The 24,220-nt window shown below is 39.8% G+C and overlaps 1 protein-coding gene across 4 annotated transcripts in view; it reads right to left on the bottom strand.

The window, feature by feature from the left end:
* The window catches only part of ATXN7 (ataxin 7), a 134,978-nt gene that overhangs the window by 73,380 nt on the left and 37,378 nt on the right, over positions 1-24,220 (bottom strand). For all 4 annotated transcript variants that reach the window (XM_060766431.2, XM_060766430.2, XM_067463448.1 and 1 more), the window contains 2 exons: positions 23,712-24,074; positions 12,672-12,740 (listed from right to left, as the gene is read on the bottom strand). In XM_060766431.2, the coding sequence (XP_060622414.2) occupies positions 12,672-12,740; positions 23,712-24,063 (421 nt within the window). In that variant the 5' untranslated portion in view covers positions 24,064-24,074. The remainder of the gene's footprint in view (positions 1-12,671; positions 12,741-23,711; positions 24,075-24,220) is intronic.

Raw genomic sequence — 24,220 nt, 5'->3', positions numbered from 1 at the left:
AAAGGTCTTAAGACTTTGGCAGAAATGGGACAAGAAAAACATATTCAAACCGTTAAAATTCCCAAAACTTTCTGTGAGAAGGCAATAATTGGATTTTGTAATATTTCCTGCAGAAATTCACCCCAAATAACCCCTGCAGTCCTAAAACATAAATAACTCCTGAAAGTGTTTTACAGTAACATTAAAGCAAAGAAATCAAATAGTAACATCAGAATAAGACTAAAATTTTGTGGAACAAATGGGATCTTCATCTCATAGTAAAAAGATAATGAGAGCTGCGCCAGAGATCGTACCAAAGGCAAGGCTTCTCAACAGAAAATCTGTTAAAATCTGTTATGTTTATGTTTCAATGTGGCATTGAATTGTGCCAATTTGTAACCTGCCCTGAGTCCCCTTAGATGAAAATTGCCATCTAATGAGAGCAGCCCTTTGTTAAGTTTTCATTCTCACAGCTCCCAGGTCAGGTTTTTCTCTTACTCCCTTATGCGGGAAGACTGTCCTTACTAGAGTCATGAAGACTAACCACACCCTGAGGATATCTCCTCAAAACTCTGTATCATTCCTGCCTATTGGAGTGAGAGGGAGGACTCATACATCCCAGGATGTTCCGCCTCCTACTGTTGTAAATTACAACATAAGCATAAATCAAAAAAGGATTGAACACAGCAAAGAGCAGACCTCAACTCAACCCTCTATGATGCCACAAGGGCCAGACGAATTGTGTCAGGCAAACCCTTCTGCGAAAGGTGTATTCTAACTGAAGTATCACTACCAAAAGGTACCCAACTTGGTAGTTGACCAATTATGTTTCACCTGCTAAAGTTAAACTTTTTAAAGCATCTTTGCATTTTTGGTAGATAGAAAAATTAATCCAATAAATAAATACAGGAGAAAGTAATATTTCAAGAAAACTGGCCCTAGGCAGTTACACCTTAAGAGGAAAAACTGCCAGAAACAGAACAACATTTGTTACACTTTTTAATACAGTTGAGAAACACAGTCAATTCCAGTCAAAATCCTTATTCCTCTACTTCGTGTGCATTAATATACATTACAGAATGTTTACAGAATGTAAATGTTATCTTGTCCCAATTCTCTCATATGTGTCTCTTTTTTTATTAAACATTAAAGGCATCCAATTACACCTTGTAGGTATTGCTACAATATACACAGGAAGCTGCTCTGCCCACAAGGATTTTCCAATTCACTTCAAGAGAGTGTAGCATTGGAAAGGGTCTCATGGACCATTAGGTCCAATGTTTGTTCAAGCAGGATCTCAAGCTAAACTTAAGCATCCCCAACAGGTAGCTGCCAATCCTCTTTTTGAAGACGTCCAGAGAAGGAGGCCCTCTAGGCCAAGGATCCTTTTTAAGCAGAGGGCCAGCTGGTTCACAGTCTGTGAGACTGTTTGGGTGGTGGTAGGGGGCTATGATTTGAAAAAACAAATTCCTGTGCACACTGCACATATCTTATTTGTAGTGCAAAACACAATGAAAGAATAATACAATATTTAAAATGAAGAACAATTTTAACCAACATAAACTTAACAGTATTTCAATAGGAAGTGTGGGTCTGCTTGTGGCTGATGAGAGAGTCAAATTAATTAGGATTGTTGTTGTTGTCATTTGAAGGCACATAACTGAACAGGGACTGGGTAAATGACCTTAGAGGGCCACATCCAGCTCATGGACCTTAAGTTTGAGGACCCTGCTCTAAGTAATTGTTTCCATTGCCAAACTGTTGGAAAATATCTTCTAATCAAAATCTATCATCCTGCAATTTTAAACCATTAGACTGAGTTCTATCCTCTGAGTCAGAAGAGAACAGCCTTGCACCTTTCTCTTTGTGGCAGCCTTTAAAGTAGAGTGTGATCATTTTGCTCCTCAGTCTTCTCTTCACCAAGCTCAACATGTCCAGCTCCTTCATTCTTCTCTCATATGTTTTGTTCTCCCTACTTCTTACCATCCTTGTTGCTCTTTTATGAACCTGCACCAACTTGTCTATATCTTTTAAAATGAGGTAACCAGAACCAAACGTGGCATTCCAGATAATCCCTAACCAGTGCAGAATATTGGGGAGAGGGCACGATTACTTCCCTTGACTTGAAGCTATGCTTCCAATAAGGCAGGCTAAAATAACATTTGTCTCAAGGTTCTTCTCACATGTTCCATCTGTATTAATTACATATGTTTGAAAGTCCATTTCGGCTGCAAGTAACAAATTGTTGTTGCCATTATTTTATGTGACTACAACTTGTTTCATATTTATGGTGACCCATTTCATCTGGTTTTCTTGGCAAAACTGTTCAAAAGAAGGGTTGTCTTAGCCTTTTTCTGAGGCTGAGAGAATGTGACTTGCCCAGTAGTTCAACCAGTAGTTTTCTATAGCTGAGCAGGGATTCAAGTCCTGGCCTCCAGAATCATAGTTCAATGCTAAACCACTAAATCATGCTGGGTCTAATGCTGGAGTGGTTCCCATGGTGTCCCTTTTGTTTATACATATATAATGAGTGGTAGCTATTCTACCACTCATTAAATATGTATAAACAAAATAAACATCATCTGCATGCAGACAGCTGACTGACTATTATGCATTGGATGGGATCGAACTTCTTCCACAGAATTCATGAAGTTCACTGCCTCAAACTTTCTGCAGAAAAGTACATTTCATAAATGGATTTTAATAGAGTAACTTCTGATAGGACAGTGGTTCTCAACCTGTTTTGGCCTTCAACTCCCAGGAATCCTAACAGCTGGTAAAATGGCTGAGATTTCTGGAAGTTGTAGGCCAAAACACTTGGGGACCCACACGTTGAGAACCACTGTGATAGGACAATAACATTTCCCATACCTTTCAGAATCTGAAGGGCAGGGTCCCACTCTATGGGCAATTGTCACCAACCCAGACCAATTCTTCACATTTCTTTAGGCATTTTGAATTAACTTTCTAAGACTGTTTATTAAATAGAAAGCTTACACCTGTCAGAAGCACAATTTAGTCCACTAAAATCCATGGTCATTTTATCTTAATAACTGACAGCTAAGAACTAGTTCAAACTTCAAAGACAGCTTTGGTGGATAGTCCAAAGTAGCTACTTTGGAAATTTTAAGTTAATTCAGCCATTTTTCTTAAAGCAAGAATGAACATTTCCTTTTGTGAGAACAAAAAAGGAATAAGAAGGAGGGAGGATTTTAAAAAGTGATAATAGTAGTCAGTGCATATTCTGAAATAAACAGGGTAGAAAATATTGTACAACACGATAGAATATACCTCTGAAGATGCCTGCCATAGATGCAAGCGAAATGTCAGGAGAGAATGCTTCTTGAACATGGCCATAGAGCCCGAAAAACCTACAACAACCTATAATTCTATTAATAAAAAAGATGTAATCTGCCAATATTATAATAAAAAACAACAAGATCTTCCAGGTACACCAGAAACTAAGGAGATACACTCGAGTCCACTGATTTAACTTTGCTGTTAAGGCAACTGTTTAAAACGTTGATCTTAACTATGACAAAATACAACTAAACCTGCTGAACTGGTAATATATCAGTCATTATAATAAATCAATCTGATTTCCTTCTTTAAAACAAGTTTTAACAGATTTGGCAAAAAGATTACTGCAATGGATGTAGGAGAAATGTACTGAAAGTGTTGCTCTGTATAGTAGAGACAGCATGAACTGTTGACTTTTCTACAGAATCACTGTGGGTGACAATATCAAGCCTCAAACATAATCTAGTTCTAGGGACATGCAATCATTCCCACCGCACATCAAAATGGAGATGAAGAATAAAATCAAAGTGGCACCTAAACTAAATAAATTGTCCTCACATTCACTGGATAAATTCATGTTCAGCTAATAGAAAGAGGCATCTGAAATTACTTTATTCTAAAACATGGAATTGACCAGGAGGAGGTGACAAATCTGGACATATTCCTAAGAAATACATGCTGTCTAAGACTAAGTGCAGAATATAAGTGTCACTGAATGGGCTGAAAAGACAATGACACCAAGTGCTATTAAATTTAATTTATACATATGTCAAGAAGCAGCAGAGAACTCCAGAATGATCCTACTTAAATTTTAAAAAGAAACCTACTCTCAACGTGAAAGAACTAAGAAAAAAGAAGTTGAAAGGAAAGTTAAACGGGTCAAATGTCTCCATGATGCTTGGAGTCTACTTAAAAACTGTATTAATAGAGGCACTGCTAGAATTCATACCACAGGTCAGAAAGTAAAATATGAAATCAAAAGGGTCACCCATATGGCTAACACACAGTTTGAAAGGAACTATTAGAGATAAAAGTTTCTTTCAGCAACTGGAAGTCATGCCCAAATGAGATGTCCTCACAAGAAGACAAACTTCCCTACAGGAAATGCTAGAGCAGTGGTTCTCAACCTGTGGCTCTTCGGGTGTTTTGGCCTACAACTCTCAGAAATCCCAGTCACTTTACCACCTGTAAGGATTTCTGGGAGTTGAAGGCCAATGCATCTGGGGACCCATAGGTTGAGAATCTTAGAAGAAGAAAATAAAAAGGTTCCAATGATATTGATAATATCATCAAGACCATCACAAGCAGGAAGCCAGACAGCTAACTGGATTTCTGGATGAGAATAAAACAAGTTTTAAAGAAGAACAAGCAGACTACAGAACACGTTATTTTCATCTCACTTCATTGCTGAAGTTACAGGGGAGACGCTTGTGCCTGAACTTATGCTACACAGGAGGAAAAGATCAGAAGTGAAGAAAACGGTGGGGAAAAAATTCCAGACCTCACTGACAAGTTAGAAAAAAAATCGCCATAAGTGCATGGTATCCACCTAAGATACTTGTTTTTGTAAACTTGAATTTTAAGCACTCAAAAGCAAAATTGCTGTTTTTCTAATTAAAATATATAATATACTTTTAAGATCCATTTATGTATCACTGGACTGGTGATTATGGAATGCCATTTTTAATGGGGCTAGGGAGAGCCAGGAAATTATATGACAGGTAGCTTAAAACCTGTTGAAATAAGACTAGTAAAATTATGCTACCAAAGAAGAATCAACACTACTTTTCCAACACTAAATCCTGTTTCACAAGCATGTAAGTGTTCTTTGGGTGGATCAATAAATATGTGAACAGGAATGATCCATTACATGAAGTTTCACAAGATTTCTAAAACGCTTTTGGAAAATTCAAAATCAGTGTTTCCTGAGTAAAGTTAAGAGCCATAGAATAAGAGGAGAGGTTCTTTTCTGAGCTGAAAACTAGTTAAAAAACAGAAAGTACAGAAGAAGAATAAATGGTTACTTTTGACAGTGGAGAGGTGAACAGTAAGGTCCCTAAAGAATCATTATTTGATCTCATACTTCTTCATAATTTACTCATAAATGATCTTGCACTGTAACATGGCAAAGCTTTTTGGTAATACTATATTATGGTGTTCTCAGGTGGGAAAAATGAAAATTGTGAAATTTTCCAAAATGTTTTTGTAAATTGGGAATTGGGCACTGAAATGACAAACAAGGTACAAGATAAATAATGACAAAGACTGCTAAATTAGACCAAAAATAATTCCCAATTTTACATATGTGCTGATAGGAGCTGAGCTGGCAGTAACTGATGCTTAGATCTTCAAGTTGTGACTGATACCTTGATGAAAATCTCAACCTAGCATGTAGCTGCTGATAAAAAAGGGGGGAAAAACACAATTCTGTAATTCTGACTGGGAATAAGCAGAAAAGGAATTTAAAATAAAACCACTAATATCCTACTGCCCTTATAAAAATCCAAAGTGTGACCACATCTAGAATACTATGTATTCTGGCCATTGTGCATAAAATATTTCAGAACTGGATAAAATGCAGAAAATTATCAATGACTGGAACAACTGTCTTAGAAGGGAAGATTATATTTGAGGCTGTTTAGCTGAGAAAAAGGCAAAATAGGAGATATGTGAGGTGCATAAAATTATGTATGTTGTAGATAATGACAGGAGAGATTCCTCATATTCCTAAAAGACAAGTCATCCACTAATGCTGAAGGTTTGGAGATTCAAGATAGATAAAAGGAAGTTTTTGTTAAACAGCTCATAGCTGAACTGTGAAAATTGCAGCCAAAAATATGTATAGTTATGGCTGACAAAGGGGTTCTAAAAAGGAACTGCATGTATGGGATCATCAATATGTGTTAGATATCATTAGTAGTAGCTGTGGGTAGCTTTTTTCTCTGTGCATATCTAAAATTCACATTTCACATCACCTTTTAGTGGACATCACCATGTTGTATAGTAGCAAATTTCATAAATGGCATGGTGCAAAATAGTTCTGACTTGCCAACTGATCTGTGTCATTTAATCTTGAGTTTTGGTTTTATGGGAGTAGAATAAAACAATATTCTCTATTTAAAATCATTAATTTTAATTAATGATTTCTATTTATAAATGAAAAGAATGGAAATCCTTAAAAAAATTATTAAAAATCTGGAGGTACTAAGCCAGTGTTTCTCAACTTTCCAAATGCGGCGACCCCTTAACACAGTTCCTCATGTTGTGGTGACCACCGACCTTAACATTATTTCCATTGCTACTTCGTAACTCCAATTTTGCTGCTATTATGAAAAGTAATGTAAATATCCAATATGCAGGATGTATTTTCATTCACTGGACCAAATTTGGCACAAATATCCAATACACCCAAATTTTAGTACTGGTGGGATTGGGGGGGGGGGGATTGATTTTGTCATTTGGGAGTTGGAGTTGCTGGGATTTATAGTTGACCTACAATCAAAGAGCATTCTGAACTCCACCACCGATGGAATTTAACCAGTCTTGGCTCACAGAACTCCCACGACCAAGAAAAAATACTGGAAGGGTTTGATGGGCATTGACCTTGAGTTTTGGAGTTCGTAGTTAACCTACATCCAGAGATCAATATGGACTCAAACAATGATGGATCTGGACCAAACTTGGCATGAATACTCAATATGACCAAATGTGAGCACTGGTGGAGTTTGGGGAAAGTAGATTTGTCATTTGGGAGTTGAAGTTGCTGGGATTTATAGTTGACCTACAATCAAAGAGCATTCGGAACCCCACTAACAGTAGAATTGAACTAAATTTCCTGCACAGAACCCCCATGACCAACAGGAAATACTGTTTTCTGATAGTCTTTGGCAACCCTTCTGACACCCCCTCACGACCCCCTCAAGGGTCCCAACCCCCAGGTTGAGAAACACTGTACTAACGTTAAACTATTTTAACAGATGGTTCTTGTAAACATTCACTTGATAGCAGATACCCCCAATATTGGGAACTTGCCTAATTGCAATGGGAGTCTATTCTACATAGGAACCTAAACAAGGAAACCAGTGCATATAGCCTAATAGGTTCATTAGGCCACAGTTCAGAAAGAAAACCTGCCCAACATCTACACATTAGAAGGTGGTCTTTCCAATAACCTAGTTCTGAGCTGTACAAAGCCTTACAAACCGAAAGTAACACTGCTCAGTACACATTTTTCATCAAAAGGAGCAATATACAGTTACATTGCAGGAGGTCTTATTAACTAGCCTAGTAGCTTGCATTCTACACTAGTTGAAATATTCAAACCAAGAGAAAGAAATCATAATGCATTCATAATCACAGAAATCGTAAAACAACAGTCGAAAGCTCTGATCAGTGTGACCAGATTATACCTGCCCAGGAATGCTTGTAAATTAAGACGGTGGTAAGGGGCTCTTTGCCATGGAGATCACTTGGATTTGTAGTAACAGGGATGACTCCAAGAGTACCACCACACTAAGCACCTGTCCCTACTGATTCAGAATGCAACTCTGCAGAATTGTAGCTAGTGCTCTGGCACATCACGAAAATATGCATGGGAACCACACATACATTTGTAAATATGGGGATTGTTTTTAAATTCAGTTTGAGTATCCCTTATTTGAAAAGCCTGACCAGAAATGTTCTTTCTTTTGTTTTTTTTCAAATTTTGAGATATTTGCATATACATATTGATGCATCTCGGGGGGGGGGGGGGACTCACATCCACAATTTTTTTATTTATGTTTCATATGCATCATACACACATAGCATGGTGATAATTTTCTACATTATATTGTGTAATAATTATATGCACAAAACAAAAGTTATGTACACTGAAACATGAGAAAATAAGGTATCATTATCTCTGCCAGCCATGTGGACAATTTTAGATGTATAGTCATCTCTCCACATTTGCAATTCTGACTTTTGCAGATTTGATTATTCATGGGTTTAATTTTAAAAAAATCTCTACAGTGCAATTGTATGGTCGGCTTCCAGCAGACATTTCACAGAGTTGTTTGTGCTGCAGAACCTAAAGAGAGCATCTATCAAAAGATCTTTAGGTCCTTCAATGTGACTCTAACTATGGTCAACTTTCTCCAGTCTTGCTGGAGGATGCAGAGACTTCTAGAGAGCTTTCAAGGAATCTCTAGGTCATCCATTGCAATTCTATGCTGAGCTTCCAGTGTATGTTCACCACTGAGTCATGCTGGAAGGCCTAGACATTTCCAGAGAGGCGTTCTCTTAGGTTAAAAAAAGCAGTTTCTTCATTTGCAGTTTTTCACTTACATGGGTGATCCTGTCCTCGTAACACCAGCAAATGCAGAGGGTGGGCAGTCTTTCAGAATTCCAAATAAGGGATATTTAACCTGCATTATATTATGCCTCACATTGCCAAAGTTCTTGTATTGATCTAGACAACTAAAAGAAAATACTAGAATTTTTAGATTTTTCTACCTGTTAATAAACACTTTCTGTATATGCTATTATGTAAACACAATCAATATATTGTTTAATTATGTAAAACTACGATTATAGTAGGAAGGCAGTAGTATACTGTTTTATAATGTGTGAAACGAAGCTCTTTAAACTTTAGCCAAGAAGCAACAGAAACTTACTTACAAGAAAACTGAGCCAACATGTCACTTTCAAGTCCGGTTCTCCCTTGTACAAACAGTGATTTATACTTATTTACAAGCATTATCGATTATTGGCATATGTCTTTCAGCTCTAATACATACATCATAAAACAGATGCTAGCATCAGATCCTCAACATTTTGACTAAAATTGACATGCATACTTCTCTAGAATAACTACTGTAACAGTAAGAAACACAACAAGTACAAAAATAGTTTTCACTTTTGATGCTTTAAAACTGATATAATCTTTTATAATTTACATGGAAATTTTGCAAAACGATTTATAGGGAAACATATTATTGTGATAATATTTTAGAAGATTAAAATTATTTATCTCCATATGGAAACACATTTGAAATCTTTTTTCTTTCAATATGGAATGTTATGACCCATCACAAAAACAAATAAAAGAGTTGATAGTGTCTCTGCAACTGCTTCTTATCCAAGTGAACCAACATACTATATATATTTATTCTTAGCACTATTTCAATTGGTTGCATGCTGCAAGTCAGTCAGTAGTATGCCAATTGTTGCCAACTCTGAGGCCTCAGGAAGTTTGATTTAAAAGAAGATTCAACTTCAGAAAGGCAGATTGGTCAAAATTCTCAGACATGTTAGATGACAATATCATATTGGTTACCCCAATCCCTGAGGAATACGAGCACTTCATCAAATTAGTAAATACCATGATTTAAATCAAATTCTTTAAAAATATTTATATTACAGATTGTAAACTGATAAGTTGTATCACTTCAAAATAGATTATGATAGCCAAGTTATTATATCAATTAGGTAACTTTAGTTTTGGAGAGCAATTGAAAGGATTACCAATAAGATAATAAGTATAAGATTATATTTCATGCATAGTAATAGATCTTCTAATTACAATTATACATGCTTTACTTTATGAACTTTGCTTATTATTGCTACACCTATATAAAGCATTATATGCATAAGCTTCCTCAAGGTATATGCTCTCATCTCATTCAATCACTATGCCTTACTTTTATTCCTTGTAAAATGTTATTTTCCTAAACAGAATTTTGTAAGTTTGCTTGAAACTTCCAAAAGTTACAATGCTTCAAAATTATAAAACTTATAATTATATATTGAGTATTTGATTTAACTTAGTGTGGGTTTTATGTGCTGTTCTATGTATATTTGTTTTATGTTAATTGGTATTGTTATTGTTTTATAAGTGTTGATGCATTGTACTATATTTGTATATTCTGCTGCATGCTTTTGTAAATCCCTTTTGAGTGTGGCGGGATATAAATCAAGTTTTTATTATTTATAATAATAAATAAGACAGAATACAGAAAACTTCAACAAATAATATAGAGATGTGTAAATCTATGCACCACCGCTCTATAAGTAATTTTGCCTGGCAGCTGCTAAAGATTAAGAATGGGAGAGAGACCTCAGTAAATTCCACAGTTCACTGAGATTTATCATGGGTGTATCGGTTCCTTCCACAAAAGTCCTGAAAGTTTCCACCTTTCAGGATTGTTGTGAGGATAAAGTCAAGAGACGGAAGGAACTACGTGCATTAAATCTGCCACAGAAATAACAGGCTACAATGTAGTACAAGCAATTTTGTATCAGTCCCATGACCTTAGCCTTCTATTCTGGAAAGCTCCTCAAATATTATTTCAATTCTGCCATGATACTGAGCAGGTTTCCTTTGAAGATATTATGTGCTCCACTTGAGATCTTTCAGAAAACAAATGCATATGCATATTGGGAATGATATGTATACAATGGGCACACAACATTGACTACACATACTGCTTTCACATCTTTCTATACCTTATCTCCTATATGACATCCAGAAGCAGCTACTTTCAGAAATAGATCCTTCTCTTTCCAATGAATGTTACACAGCCCATCACAGGCCACACTTGCACAATTGTTTCCCAGTTTAATAAGCTATTTGACTACAGACTCTCGGCCCCTCATACATTTAAACATACAAACTAAGAAATCTTTTATTTATTAAAGGTTCCCATTTGGTCTGAATGAAGATGCTATGGTTAACTATGTTGGAACAAACTGTGATTCAAAGTCAATTGCTCTGAAACCACCAAGCAGTGATTCCTGGTAGAGATGAAAACTTGTCAATGGAAGACTCTCCTAGCTTGTTAATTCAGATACACAAAGGGATTCACGTAGAGCAAATGGGCTTTATGTGAATCCAAAAGGCTTGTTCACATCCCATCTTATTTAATGTGAGATATAATAATCCAAAGTCAGCCATTTAAAGCCAATTCACACAAGTGAAGCTTTCAATGCCTCAAAAAGCACAATATAAAGACAAAATACTGGTCTAAATACTCCTAAATACTTCCCAAAATGTTAACTGTAGCTAATCGCTGTTTGAGTAGCCATAAACCTCTAAGTAAACAGGCAATGCAACTTTTGTAAAATAGAGTCTCTTTCATTATTTCATGCTGTCAATATGACACCAATGATTGATTTAGACATAACATAGATAAAGTGATAAAATATACATGAATCAATCACTTCTACAGCCTGGCCATGCTTACCGCCATTGGTTAATGAGCACAGTTTTATTGAGACTTAAGTTGTTATTTTATATTACTACATGTTTTACTCTATTGTATTTTATTTTTATTTTATGCTCTGTTTTTAGGCATCTTGTGCAGTGTGTAAGCTGCCCCGAGTACCTTCGGGGAGATCACAGGGGGATACAAGAATAAAGTTGTTGTTGTTATTATTATTAAGAACATAGTTTGATCACAAGAATGTGAGACGGCATTATGCAGACATGGCTAGTCAGTGGGGCAGTTTTAAAGTGAGAACTGAAAAAAATCATAGAAGTTATGATTATCAATTACTAATAGTCATGAGAACTATAAACTACCTCCAGTGTCAGAGAAAGCACGCTTCTGACTATTAGCTGCTGAGAACAAGAAAGAGAGACAGATAGTGACCTTATGTTTGACTCTTGGCCTTCCAACAGGTGCCCAGTTGATCACTGTGAGAAACAGGATGATGAACTGTATACATAGACTGTATCACTGTGAGAAACAGGATGATGAACTGTATACATGAGTCTTCTATTAAGGGACCTTTCACATTACACAACTATACCATTATAATGTGGAAATGTTCTCTGTCATAATTTCATTCATTGGAAACCTGAGCTGTGCAGTTTAGCAAGGCACATTTATAACTCTCAACCAAAGACTTCTAAGGACCCACCAGACTGCAAATCTCATAAGCACAGCCATGTCAGTTAAAGTGGAATCCCGATGCTATAACCATGTAGCATGAAATGCCCTTTCTCTTGATTTTTTTTGCTTCTATAAAACAAAGGAAACAAACAGCTATCCAAAAAGATACTTCTTCTATTCAATAGCCGCCATAGTATCCACTAAACACTCTGAGCCTTCAAGAATTACAGAGCACTTAATCTGATGACCAGTGGACAAGATTTAGGCCAAAGCATAGACATAGCATAATATATAGTAAGCACAGATGTAGTTCACTGTAGTCACATGTAAAATTTGTCACCAAACTAAGCAATTTAATGGGTACAGTGCAATCATTTTAAACACTGGTTTAACTTTTTTAACATGTGTAAAAAATGTTTTCAGACAGATACTGGACACATACAACGTTCTGCCTCTGTATCCATACATTTGAATGACTAGCCTAGGAAGAAAGAGACCTCTGTACACCAGACTCACCTTCTCTACAGAGTCGCATTGCTTCTCGGTTTTTCCCATATTCCTTGAAGCTTTCTTCCAAGGCTGCTCCTGGGTAAATATGACAACAAAGCAAGAAAAAGTTTAGTCTCCTGAGTTCTTGTGGAAAAGTGGCTAGTTGGCTACATAGCAATGTCATCACGTTTTGTATTTCTAATCCAAAATATTCAGTGAAAGATTAGATAGAAAACAGGCCTGCCTGTAAAATCGGCCAAACAAATCCCTTTCTCCATCTCAATGGAAGGTTACTTGATTTGAGAAAGAAAACAAATTTATAGCGCAAAGACCACCTATAAAGAAGTGTGTACTACTGTAGCAAGCCCACCGGATAAATCAAATTATTGCTTGGGGTACAAGTACTTGAAGGTATGCATCCTTCAGTGCCAATTTATGCATGTCCAAAACTAGCTAGGGGAGATTATTCTACATACATTATTCCAGATTAAGATTATTATCCTGTGACAAGGCAGAGAGTGTCTTTGTAGTAGACCCCCAGCACTAAGTCCCTCCCATAGGATAGCACTGATGTTACTAGCATTTGGGCACCAGGCTTATACTTCGTTCTTTCTCCAGGCATTTCAAAATTGGTAAATTCTTTTAATCCCCTCCTTTTTTTCCACTACTCTTGCTGGCTTCATAATTCTCATTTTTACCATGGTTACTTTTACTCATGGCTTTGTACTCTGTGCTGGTATCTTCCAATCTACAAATAATGTCAACAAATTAAATAACAAATGTGCCATGATCCTTAATGATATAAATGCACCGTTCAGTGTGTACATTTGTTGCACACAGACCTGTTTATATTAGTACCCTGTAACATTTCACATAGCAAATCCCCTGAACATAATTTGTGTTATGAAAATAAATGGTAGAAACATACCAGTGAATGGAAATAGCCTCATTCAAACATTATATTAAACTATGGTTTAGCACAATGTAGAAGAAGAGCCTTAGCCTCTCCCCTGACTTATATGTTCGTGCCTTTCTGGCTCCCATACAGTTAAGGAGGAAGAGCTTGGAAGCTTCAGCTTTAAATCAACCACAGCTTCCTGTGTCAAAGCAGGAATAGAGGCTAGCATTATAAACCATTTGTTTTAAGCTAATCAGCTTTACAAACCATGAGTCAAAGTTGCTTTTCTTTAAATTAACTACAGTTAATATTGACAGGAATTTCTCATTCCCAATAATATGACAAACTGTAGTTAATTAAAAGTGAAAACAGACAGAAGAGAGAGAGGCTGAGAACACTGAATCCAGGCCTACTCATAAATAGTGCACCAAACTTGTCATGAGGCCCACCAAATGTTATTTAATTGCAAGACCCTGAAGCCTTATGTCAATGGTGAGGAAAATTGGGAGCTGCATCATACCACCTGGAGGCCTACATGATTTCCATCATGGAGAGCATGACATCTTAATACACTCACTATAACATGAGAAATGAAATCTACATTTACAAATAAATAAAAAATGTGGCCCCTTGGTGTATAGTGCTTTAGCTTGATATCGCTGGATTTTTTATGACGAAGAGAAAGTCTAAGTGATTTCACATAGGTAAAGGTTCCCCTTGACAGTCCAGCTGGGTTTGACTCTGGGGAGTGATGCTCATCTCCATTTCTAAGCAAAGAGTCAGCGTTGTGCATAGACACATCCAAGGTCATGTGGGTGGCATGACTGCAAGGAGCGCTGTTACCTTCCTGCTGAAGCAGTACCTATTGGTCGACTCACATTTGCATGTTTTCAAACTGCTAGGCTGGAGGAAGTTGGGGCTAACATCAGGAGCTCAAACTGCTCCCTGGATTCGAACCGCTGACCTTTTGGTCAGTAAGTTCAGCAGCTCAGAGTTTAACCTGCTGTGCCACCAGGGGCTCCCAATTTCACATTCTTGTAAACAAAAAATGGCAAAACTGGATGTGTTTCGGATCAAAACAATACACCTGGAACTAGTTTTGTCACATGAGCTCAGATAACTATAGGACCTGAATAAAGGTACATCCAAATTAATGCAACTTGACATCACTCAAACTGCCATGGCTCAACACTATGGAATCATGGGAGCTGTATTTTTACAAGATCTTTACCCTTCTCTGCCAAAGATTGCTGGTGCCTCATCAAATCCCAGGATTCCATAGCATTAAGCCATGGCAGTTCAAGTGGTGTCAAGTACATTAATGCTACTCAGATGCACCCTGAGAGGTGCCTTAAAAAGCAGGAGAAACATACCTACACCCGAGAACTAAGTAACATCTTGTTAGGGACACAGGAAGGATTATGTCCATGATGCAGTCCAGGATTGGGAGTTGCACCAGAATATTTTTTTTCCGTGTCAGGAGCAACTTGAGAAATTGCAAGTCACTTCTGGTGTGAGAGAATTGGCCGTCTGCAAGGACATTGCCCAGGGGATGTCTGGATTTTTTTCCCAATGTTTCCCGATCCCCCCCAATCGCTCGTGTCTGGGATAGATTTTAAAAATGGCTACCTCCTGGGTTCCCTCCCTCTCCCCTGCCCCCAGCAAAACCTCACGTCTGGGACAGATTTTTAATGGCCATTTCTTGGTTCCTTTCTCTGCAGAAATCCAATCATTTTAATGACTTGCTGATGTACTCCCCAAGACCTCATGTCTAAAACAGATTTATTTGGAAAAAAAACTTTGGCTACTTCCTGGGTGCCTTCCTCTTTTTACAAGAAATCAGTGGTTTTTGCTGTCTCCCAAAGACCTCTGATGTGGGATTATTAATTTTTTCAATTATTTATTTATTTATTTATTTATTTACTTTACTTGTATACCGCAGTTTCTCAGCCCAACAGGCGACTCAACGCGGTTTACAACAAGGATAAAAAACAATCAACGATATACAATTTAAAACCATAAAAGCGTAATATACAATATTGAACAACCATAGACAACACAATACATCTCATAACTGGAATCGTGATCCAATCCGTCGTCCAAATTTCCATTCCTGTAATCATCACATTCATTGCACTGTTTAACCGAATGCCCGTTCAAACATCCAAGTTTTTAATCTTCTTCGGAACACCATTAGCGAGGGGGCTGATCTTACCTCCATAGGAAGGGCGTTCCACAGCCGGGGGGCCACCACAGAAAAGGCCCTGTCTCTCGTCCCCGCCAGCCGCACCTGTGAAGCAGGCAGGATAGAGAGCAGGGCCTCCCCAGAAGATCTTAGGGTCCTGGCGGGCTGATAGGCAGAGATACGTTCGGATAGGTAACTTGGGCCAGAACCGTTTAGGGCTTTATAGGCCAACGCCAGCACTTTGAATTGAGCCCGGTAGCAGATCGGCAGCCAGTGGAGCTGGTGCAGCAGAGGAGTTGTGTGCTCCCAGCGCTCCGTTCCTGTTAGTATCATAGCTGCCGAGCGTTGGACTAGCTGGAGCTTCCGAGCCGTCTTCAAAGGCACCAACCCCCAGTCGGGCACAACTGGACCTAATGTCAATGGAGAACCTTTAGCACACACACATAGTCCTTCTATCAACAGAAGCCCAAAGGTTATTGCTATTTCAACCAAGAAACTGTGTCTGGGAGAGATTTCTTTCATTTTTTTTGGCTACTTCCTGGGTCCCCATGCAAAGATTTCAGCCCATGCTGTTGTCTCCCTCCACACCTTGTGTCTGAGATGAATTTATCTAAAATTTGAATGATTTTAACTTCTTTTTGCTATCCCTTTCTCACATAGTCTCTGGGACAATGTTTTTAATGCTACCTCTTAGGTCTACTTCTTTACACCAGAGGAGCTCAGTGATTTTTTAACACCTTGCTGCTGGCCATTAGTTGTTGCTCTCCCACCACCAGACCCTATTTCTGTTACAGGTTGGCTATTTCCTGGGTCCTCTTCCAATGGTTTTAAATGAATTACCTGTTGCTACCTCTATGACTCTAAACCTCATGTCTAGGACAGATGTTTTTGTCTTGGGCTCTCTTCCTCTTCCCACAGTAGCCCATAGTTGTTGCTGTTCCTTTGTTATCCCCAGCCCTCATGTATAGGATATGTGTGTGTGTGTGTGTGGTAAAGGTTCTCCATTGACATTAAGTCCAGTTGTGCCCGACTGGGGGTTGGTGCTCATCTCCCATTTCTAAGCCAAAGAGCCGGCATTGTCCATAGACACCTCCAACGTCATGTGGCCGGCATGACTGCATGGAGTGCCGTTACCATCCTGCCAGAGTGGTACCTATTGATTTACTCACATTTGCATGTTTTTGAACTGCTAGGTTGGCAGAAGCTGGGGCTAACAGCGGGACCTCACCCCGCTTCCCAGATTCAAACAAGAAACCTTTCGATCAGCAAGTTCAGCAGCTCAGTGATTTAACCCACTGTGCCACTGGGGGCTCCTAGGATACAGATATAGATATATAGAGAGGTTTCCTCCTGGGTCCCCTCCCTCTCTCCAATGCTTTTTGCTGTTTCCCCCAAACCACCTGTTTGGGACAATTGCAATATCTTTGGCTATTTCGTGCATTCCCTCCCAATGGTTTTAACCTCTTGTTGCTGCCCCCATTAAACAATGGCCCCCTTCTTGTTCATCACCCTCTCCCCACAGGAGACAATGGCTCTTGCTTTTATCCTTCCCAGACAGACAACATATCTTCATCAGATTTTTTAACAAATAAAAAGGCCTACATTCTGGGTCCCCTCCCTCTCTCCACACGAACTCAGTGGTTGCTGGCTTGCTGTGAGTTTTCCGGGTTGTATGGCCATGTTCCAGAAGCATTCTCTCCTGAAGTTTCACCCATATCTATGGCAGGCATCCTCAGAAGTTGCGAGGTCTGTTGGAAACTAGGCAAATGGGGTTTATACGTATATCTTGTCTGTTTGAGGCAAGTGTGAATATTGCAATTGGCCACCTTGATTAGCATTGATTAGCCTTGCAACTTCAAAGCTTGGCTGCTTCCTGCCTGGGGGAATCCTTTGTTGGGAGGTGTTAGCTGGCCCTGACTGATTCTTGTATGGAATTCCCCTGTTTTTTAATGTTGCTCTTCATTTACTGTTCTAATTTTAGAGTTTTTTTTAAATACTGGTACCCAGAATGTGTTCATTTTCATTTTCATGGTTTCTTCCTTTCTGTTGAAATTGTCTACATGCTTGTGGATTTCAATGGCTTATCTGTGTAGTCTGACATGGTGGCTGTTAAGAGTGGTCCAGTGGTTGCTGCTGGCCCTACCTAAACCTTGTGTCCAGGACATTTCTTTTTTAAAAAATATTTGGCTATATCCTGGGTCTCCTTTCCAATGGGTTTCCCCCTTACTGTTTTCCCATCCAGACTTGTGTGTCAGGGTCAGATTTAAAAAAAAAATGGGTCCCCTCCTTCTCTCCCCAGGATCCCAATAGTTGTTTCCCTTCCCTTCCCTCAAGACCTCCTGCCAGGAACATCCATACACACAAGATAAAAGGCTTTAATCCCCTGATGCTGCCCCCTCAGGACCTAATCTAAAGGGAAGGTTATTTTTTTAAAAAAAAAAAATCTGGCTACCTCTTGTGTCTCCTCCTCTCTCCACAGGAATCCAATGGTTGTTTTTGTCTCTTCTTTTCCACAGACCTCCTGTCTGGGACATTTTTAAATGCTATTTCCCAAAACACCCTCTAAAATTAAGACAGTAAATAAAGAGCAAGACTCTGAAAACAGGGAAATTCCAGGCATGAAACTATCAGGACCAGCTAACATCTCTCAACAAAGGATTTCCCCAGGGAGGAAGCAGCCAGGCCTTGAAGCTGCAAGGCTTTGTAATGTTAATCAAGGTGATTAATTGCAACATTCACACTTTCCTCCAGCAGACAGGAGTTTTTTCTCCCACCTTGGACATTCTGCAGATATATAAACCTCCTTTGCTTGGTTTCCAATGTACCTCACAACCTCTGAGGATGCCTGCCATAAATGTGGGTAAAACATCAGGAGAGAATGCTTCTGGAACATGGCCATAGAGCCCGGAAACTCACAGCAACCCAATGATTCCGGCATGAAAGCCTCTGACAACACGTATTTCCTAATGGTTTTAACCCATTATTATTATTATTATTATTATTATTATTATTATTATTTGATACACAACAAGATTAGTACACAGCAAACAAGATCACTATGCTGGCTTTTGTATTCGATCACATGCCAGACAATTCCTAAGTGTCTAGGACTGTGAGATGAATCGGCGAATAATGCATGCAGATCCGAGTACAGTGGCCTTTTGCAGCTGACAGATGGTGATTTTGTCAGCGACGATTGTTTTTAACAGCAGGCCAAGGTCTTTAGGTACTGCACCCATGTGCCGATCAGCACTGGGACCACCTTGACTGGCTTGTGCCAGTCTTTGCAGTTCAGTCTTTAAATCCTCCTATTGTATCACCTTTTCCAGTTGCTTCTTGTCAATTCTGCTGTTGCCTGGGATTGCAACATCGACAATCCATGCTTTCTTTCCCCCTCAATCATGAGGTCAGGAGTATTGTGCTCCAAAACTCTGTCAGTCTGAATTTGGAAGTCCCAAAGTAGTTTGATGTAGTAGTAGTAGTAGTTGTTGTTGTTGTTGTTATTATTGGGTTGTTGTGAGTTTTCTTGGAAACTAGGCAAGTGGGGTTTATAGATCTGTGGAATGTCAAGGGTGGGAGAAAGAACTCTTGTCTGTTGGAGGCAAGTGTGAATTTTGCAATTGGCCACCTCATTCACACTTGCCTCCAACAGACAAGAGTTCTTTCTCCCACCCTTGACATTCCACAGAACCCCACTTTCCTAGTTTCCAACAGACCTCACAACCTCTGAGGATTTTTGTTGTTGTTGTTGTGTCAGGAGCGACTTGAGCAACTGCAAGTCGCTTCTAGAAGCTCCCGGTGGCGCAGTGGGTTAAACCCCTGTATCGGCAGGACTAAAGACCGACAGGTCGCAAATACGAATCCGGAGAGAGGCGGATGAGCTCCCTCTATCAGCTTCAGCTCCTCATGCGGGGACATGAGAGAAGCCTCCCACAAGGATGATAAAAAAATCAATTCATCCAGGCGTCCCCTGGGCAACGTCCTTGCATATGGCCAATTCCCTCACAGCAGAAGCAATCTCTGAGGATGCCTGCCATATATGTGGGCAAAACTTCAGGAGAGAATGCTTCTGGAACATGGCCATACATCCCAAAATATTCTCAGCAATCCAGTGATTACAGCGATGAAAGCCTTCGAAAATACATTATTATTATTATTATTATTATTATTATTATTGCTGTCTCCTGCATCTGTTATTGCTGTCTCCTGCATCTGAGGCCCCTACCACACAGCTGAATCAAATGCCACATTATCTGCTGTAAAGTGGCCCTTCCACACAGCCCTATTTCCCAGAATATTAAGGCAGACAATCCCGCAACAGCTACTTTTAATGGGGTTATTTGAGTCCACACTCAGATGTGGGATTTTCTGCCTTGATATTCTGGGATATAGTGCTGTGTGGAAGGGCCCTCAAATAACCCAGTTGTAAGAAGATATTGTGAGATTTTTCTGCCTTGGTATGGCTGTGTAGAAGGGCCCTGAGACAGAATATATATAGAGAGAGAGATTGAGAGAGAGATAGGTTTCCCCTTGAAATCTAGTCCTGTCCAACTCTGGGGGGGCAGTGCTCATCCCAATTTCTGAGCCAAAGAGACGGTGTTGTCCATAGACACCTCCTAGGTCATGTGGCCAGCATGCCTGCATAGAGTGCCATTACCTTCCCGCCCAAGCGTTACCTATTGACCCACTCACATTTGCATGTTTTCAAACTGCTAGGTTGGCAGAAGCTGGGGCTAACAGCGGGAGATCACTCTGTCTTGCAGATTTGAACCACCAATCTTCCGGTTAGCAAGTTCAGCAGCTCAGTGGTTTAACCCGCTGTGCCTCCGTAGCCCCTATATACTACACATACAGTAAAGTCTCGCTTATCCAACCTTTGCTCACACAACATACTGTATTATCCAACGCAGTCTGCCTCCTGCCCGGATTCATAGCTGTATTGATACATTGCGAAGTTTTGGTGCTAAATTCATAAATGCAGTAATTACTACGTAACATTACCGTGTATTGAACTGCTTTTTCTGTCGATTTGTTGTAAAACATGATGTTTTGGTGTTTAATTTGTAAAATCATAATGTAATTTGATGTTTAATCAGCTTGTCCTTAATCCTACCTTATTATCCAACATTTTTACTTATCCAAAGTTCTGCTGAGTCTGTTTATGTTGGATAAGCAAGACTCTACTGTGTGTGTGTGTGTGTGTACAGTGTGTGTGTATGTGTACATACATACATACATCTATTCTGAGTAGCTATATAAGTATATGTATATATGTGTGTGTGTATGCCTATATATGAACCATCTCGGAGACTGAGGTCATATGGGGGAGGCCCTGCTCTCGGTCCCGCTTCATTCACAGGCCCGGTTGGTGGGGAAGAGAGACGAGCTTCTCAGTGGTGGCTCCTTGGCTGTGGAACTCCCCCCCCCCTAGCAATATCAGATCAGTTCCTTCCCTCCTGACATTCAGAAAAAAGGTTATAACATGGCTCTGTGATCAAGCCTTTGGCAACTAATGTAGTGAAATAGATGGATTTGGATTTATGTGTACAATTTATTGGAATGGCCCAACCTTGATTGTGGATGAGATTTTATAGCAGTAAGTGTGATGTTTATATTTTAATTGTTTTAAATCTTGTTTAGATTTTTAAATGAATGTTTATTTACTGTTGAATTATTTTAAGGCATTGAATTATTGCCTGTGTTGTAAGATGTCTTGAGTCCCCTCTGGGGTCGAGAAAGGCGGGATATAAAAACAGTGTTGTGTTTATTGCCTACCCTCCCCCTTTCTTCCAACAGGAAACCAATGACTTTAGCTAACCCCTTGCTGCTGACCAGGGGTCAGACTCTACTGTGCAGTCTCTACTCTGTGTGTGTGTGTGTGTGTGTGTATGTATGTATGTATGTATATATGTATATATATGTGTGTGTGTGTGTGTGTGTATTCTGCTGGCCAAGGGTCAGACTCTACTGTGCAGACTCTACTGTGTGTGTGTGTGTGTGTGTGTGTGTGTGTGTATATATATATATATATATATATATATATATTCTAAGCAGATATATTATATATATTATATTCTGAGCAGATATATTGAGTGTGTGTATATATATGCCTACCCTCCCCCTTTCTCTCCACAGGAAACCAATGGCTTTTGCTAACCCCTTGCTGCTGACTAGGGGTCAGACTCTACTGTTCAGTCTCTACTGTGTCTGTGTGTGTGTATGTATGTATACGTATGTGTGTGTGCATATATACATATGTGTGTGTGTGTGTGTGTTTGTGTATTCTGCTGGCCAAGGGTCAGACTTTACTGTGCAGACTCTACTGAGTGTGTGTTTGTGTGTGTATATATATATATTCTGAGCAGATATATTGTGTGAGTATATATATATGCCTACCCTCCCCCTTTCTCTCCACAGGAAACCAATGGCTTTTGCTAACCCCTTGCTGCTGGCCAGGATTCAGACTCTACTGTATGTGTGTGTGTGTGTCTGTGTATATATATGTATGTATATGTATGTGTGTGTGTATGTATGTATGTATGTATGTATGTATGTATATATATATATATATATATATTCTGCTGGTCAGGGATCAGACTCTACTGAGTATGTATGTGTGTTTGTGTGTGTGTGTGTATTCCGAACAGTATGTATGTGTGTATATATATATATATATATATATATATATATATAATTCTCAACAGATATTATGTGTGTGTGTGTCTGTGTGATATGTGTGTGTGTGTGTGTGTGTGTGTGTATATATATATATATATATATATGCCTACCCTCCCCCTTTCTCTCTACAGGAAACCAATGGCTTTTGCTAACCCCTTGCTGCTGGCCAGGGGTCAGACTCTACTGTGCAGACTCTACTGTGTGTGTGTCTGTGTATATATGTGTATGTATATGTATATATATATTCTGCTGGTCAGGGATCAGACTCTACTGAGTATATATGTGTGTTTATGTATGTATGTGTGTGTATATTCTGAACACTATATATATAATTATCAACAGAATTACATATGTATGTATGTGTGTGTATATTCTGAACACTATATATATATAATTCTCAACAGATATTATGGGTATGTGTATATATATGTGTGCCTACCCTCCCCCTTTCTCCCCACAGCAGACCATTGGCTTTAGCTAACCCCTTGCTGCTGGCCAAAAGTCAGACTCTACTGTGTGTGCATGTGTGCGTGTGTGTGTATATATATATATCTTCTGAACAGATATTATAAATGTGTGTGTGTGTGTGTGTGTATAGTCTACCCTCCCCCTTTCTCTCCACAGGAAACCATTGGCTTTAGCTAACCCCTTGCTGCTGGCCAGAGGTCAGACTCTACTGTGTGCGCATGTGTATGTGTGTATATATATATGTGTGTGTGTATATGTATATATATATATATATATATATATATACACACACACTGAACAGATATTATAAATGTGTATGTGTGTGTGTGTGTGTGTGTGTATATATATATATATATATATATATATATATATATATATAGTCTACCCTCCCCCTTTCTCTCCACAGGAAACCATTGGCTTTAGCTAACCCCTTGCTGCTGGCCAGAGGTCAGACTCTACTGTGTGTGTGTGTGTGTGTATATATATATATGTATATATATATATATACTGAACAGATATTATAAATGTGCATGTATATGTGTGTGTGTGTGTGTGTGTATATATAGTCTACCCTCCCCCTTTCTCTCCACAGGAAACCAATGGCTTTGGCTAACCCCTTGCTACTGACCAAAGGTTGTTGCTGTGCCCCCCGACCTCGTGCCTGAGCCTGGGCCAGATTTCCCTTTCCTGGGTGCCTCCTTCCCAATGGCTGTTAACCCCTTGCTGCTTACAGACCTCGTGCCTGGGGCATGATGATGATGTTGATGGGGGTGATTTTGGGGGGGGGGGCCTCCCTCGCCACCCCCTCTCCCCCCCCTCCCCTCGGCCAGAGCCTCACCGTCGTTGTTCCCGTGAAGTTTGGCGGCGTCGACCCAGTGGCTCCAGGGCTGCCCCAGCATGGCCTCGGGGCTGGGCAGGGACCGGCGCTCCCCGCCGCTGGTGGCCATGGCGGCGCTGCTGCTGCTGGGGGCCGCCGGGGTCCCCGTATTGGCCGGCAGCGTCGTGGTGGCAGCGGGGCCGAGGCCGCTCTCCACTCCTCCTCCTCCGCCGCCGCCGCCGCCGCCTCCTCCTCCAGGCCGGGCCCGCCGCTGGGATTGCTGCTGCTGCTGCTGCTGTTGCTGCCTATTCGCCGCCGCCGCCGCCGCTCTGCGTTGCTCCCCCCTGACGTCACCCGCGGCCCGCGCCGACATTCTTTCCGCTGCTACAATGTAACGAGAAAAGTAGTCATCAGGCACCTTTTTTTTTTTTTTTTGGTCTTAAGGTGGCGCCGCCGCTTAAGGACGCGCCGGGAGAATGCCACAAAAAAAAGTTGCGAGCCTAAACGAAGTTGGCCCCGCCCCTTTCCTC

Source organism: Anolis sagrei, chromosome 2 (genome assembly GCF_037176765.1).
Source record: "Anolis sagrei isolate rAnoSag1 chromosome 2, rAnoSag1.mat, whole genome shotgun sequence".
Taxonomy (NCBI): domain Eukaryota; kingdom Metazoa; phylum Chordata; class Lepidosauria; order Squamata; family Dactyloidae; genus Anolis; species Anolis sagrei.
This window is presented reverse-complemented; position numbering and strand designations above follow the sequence as displayed.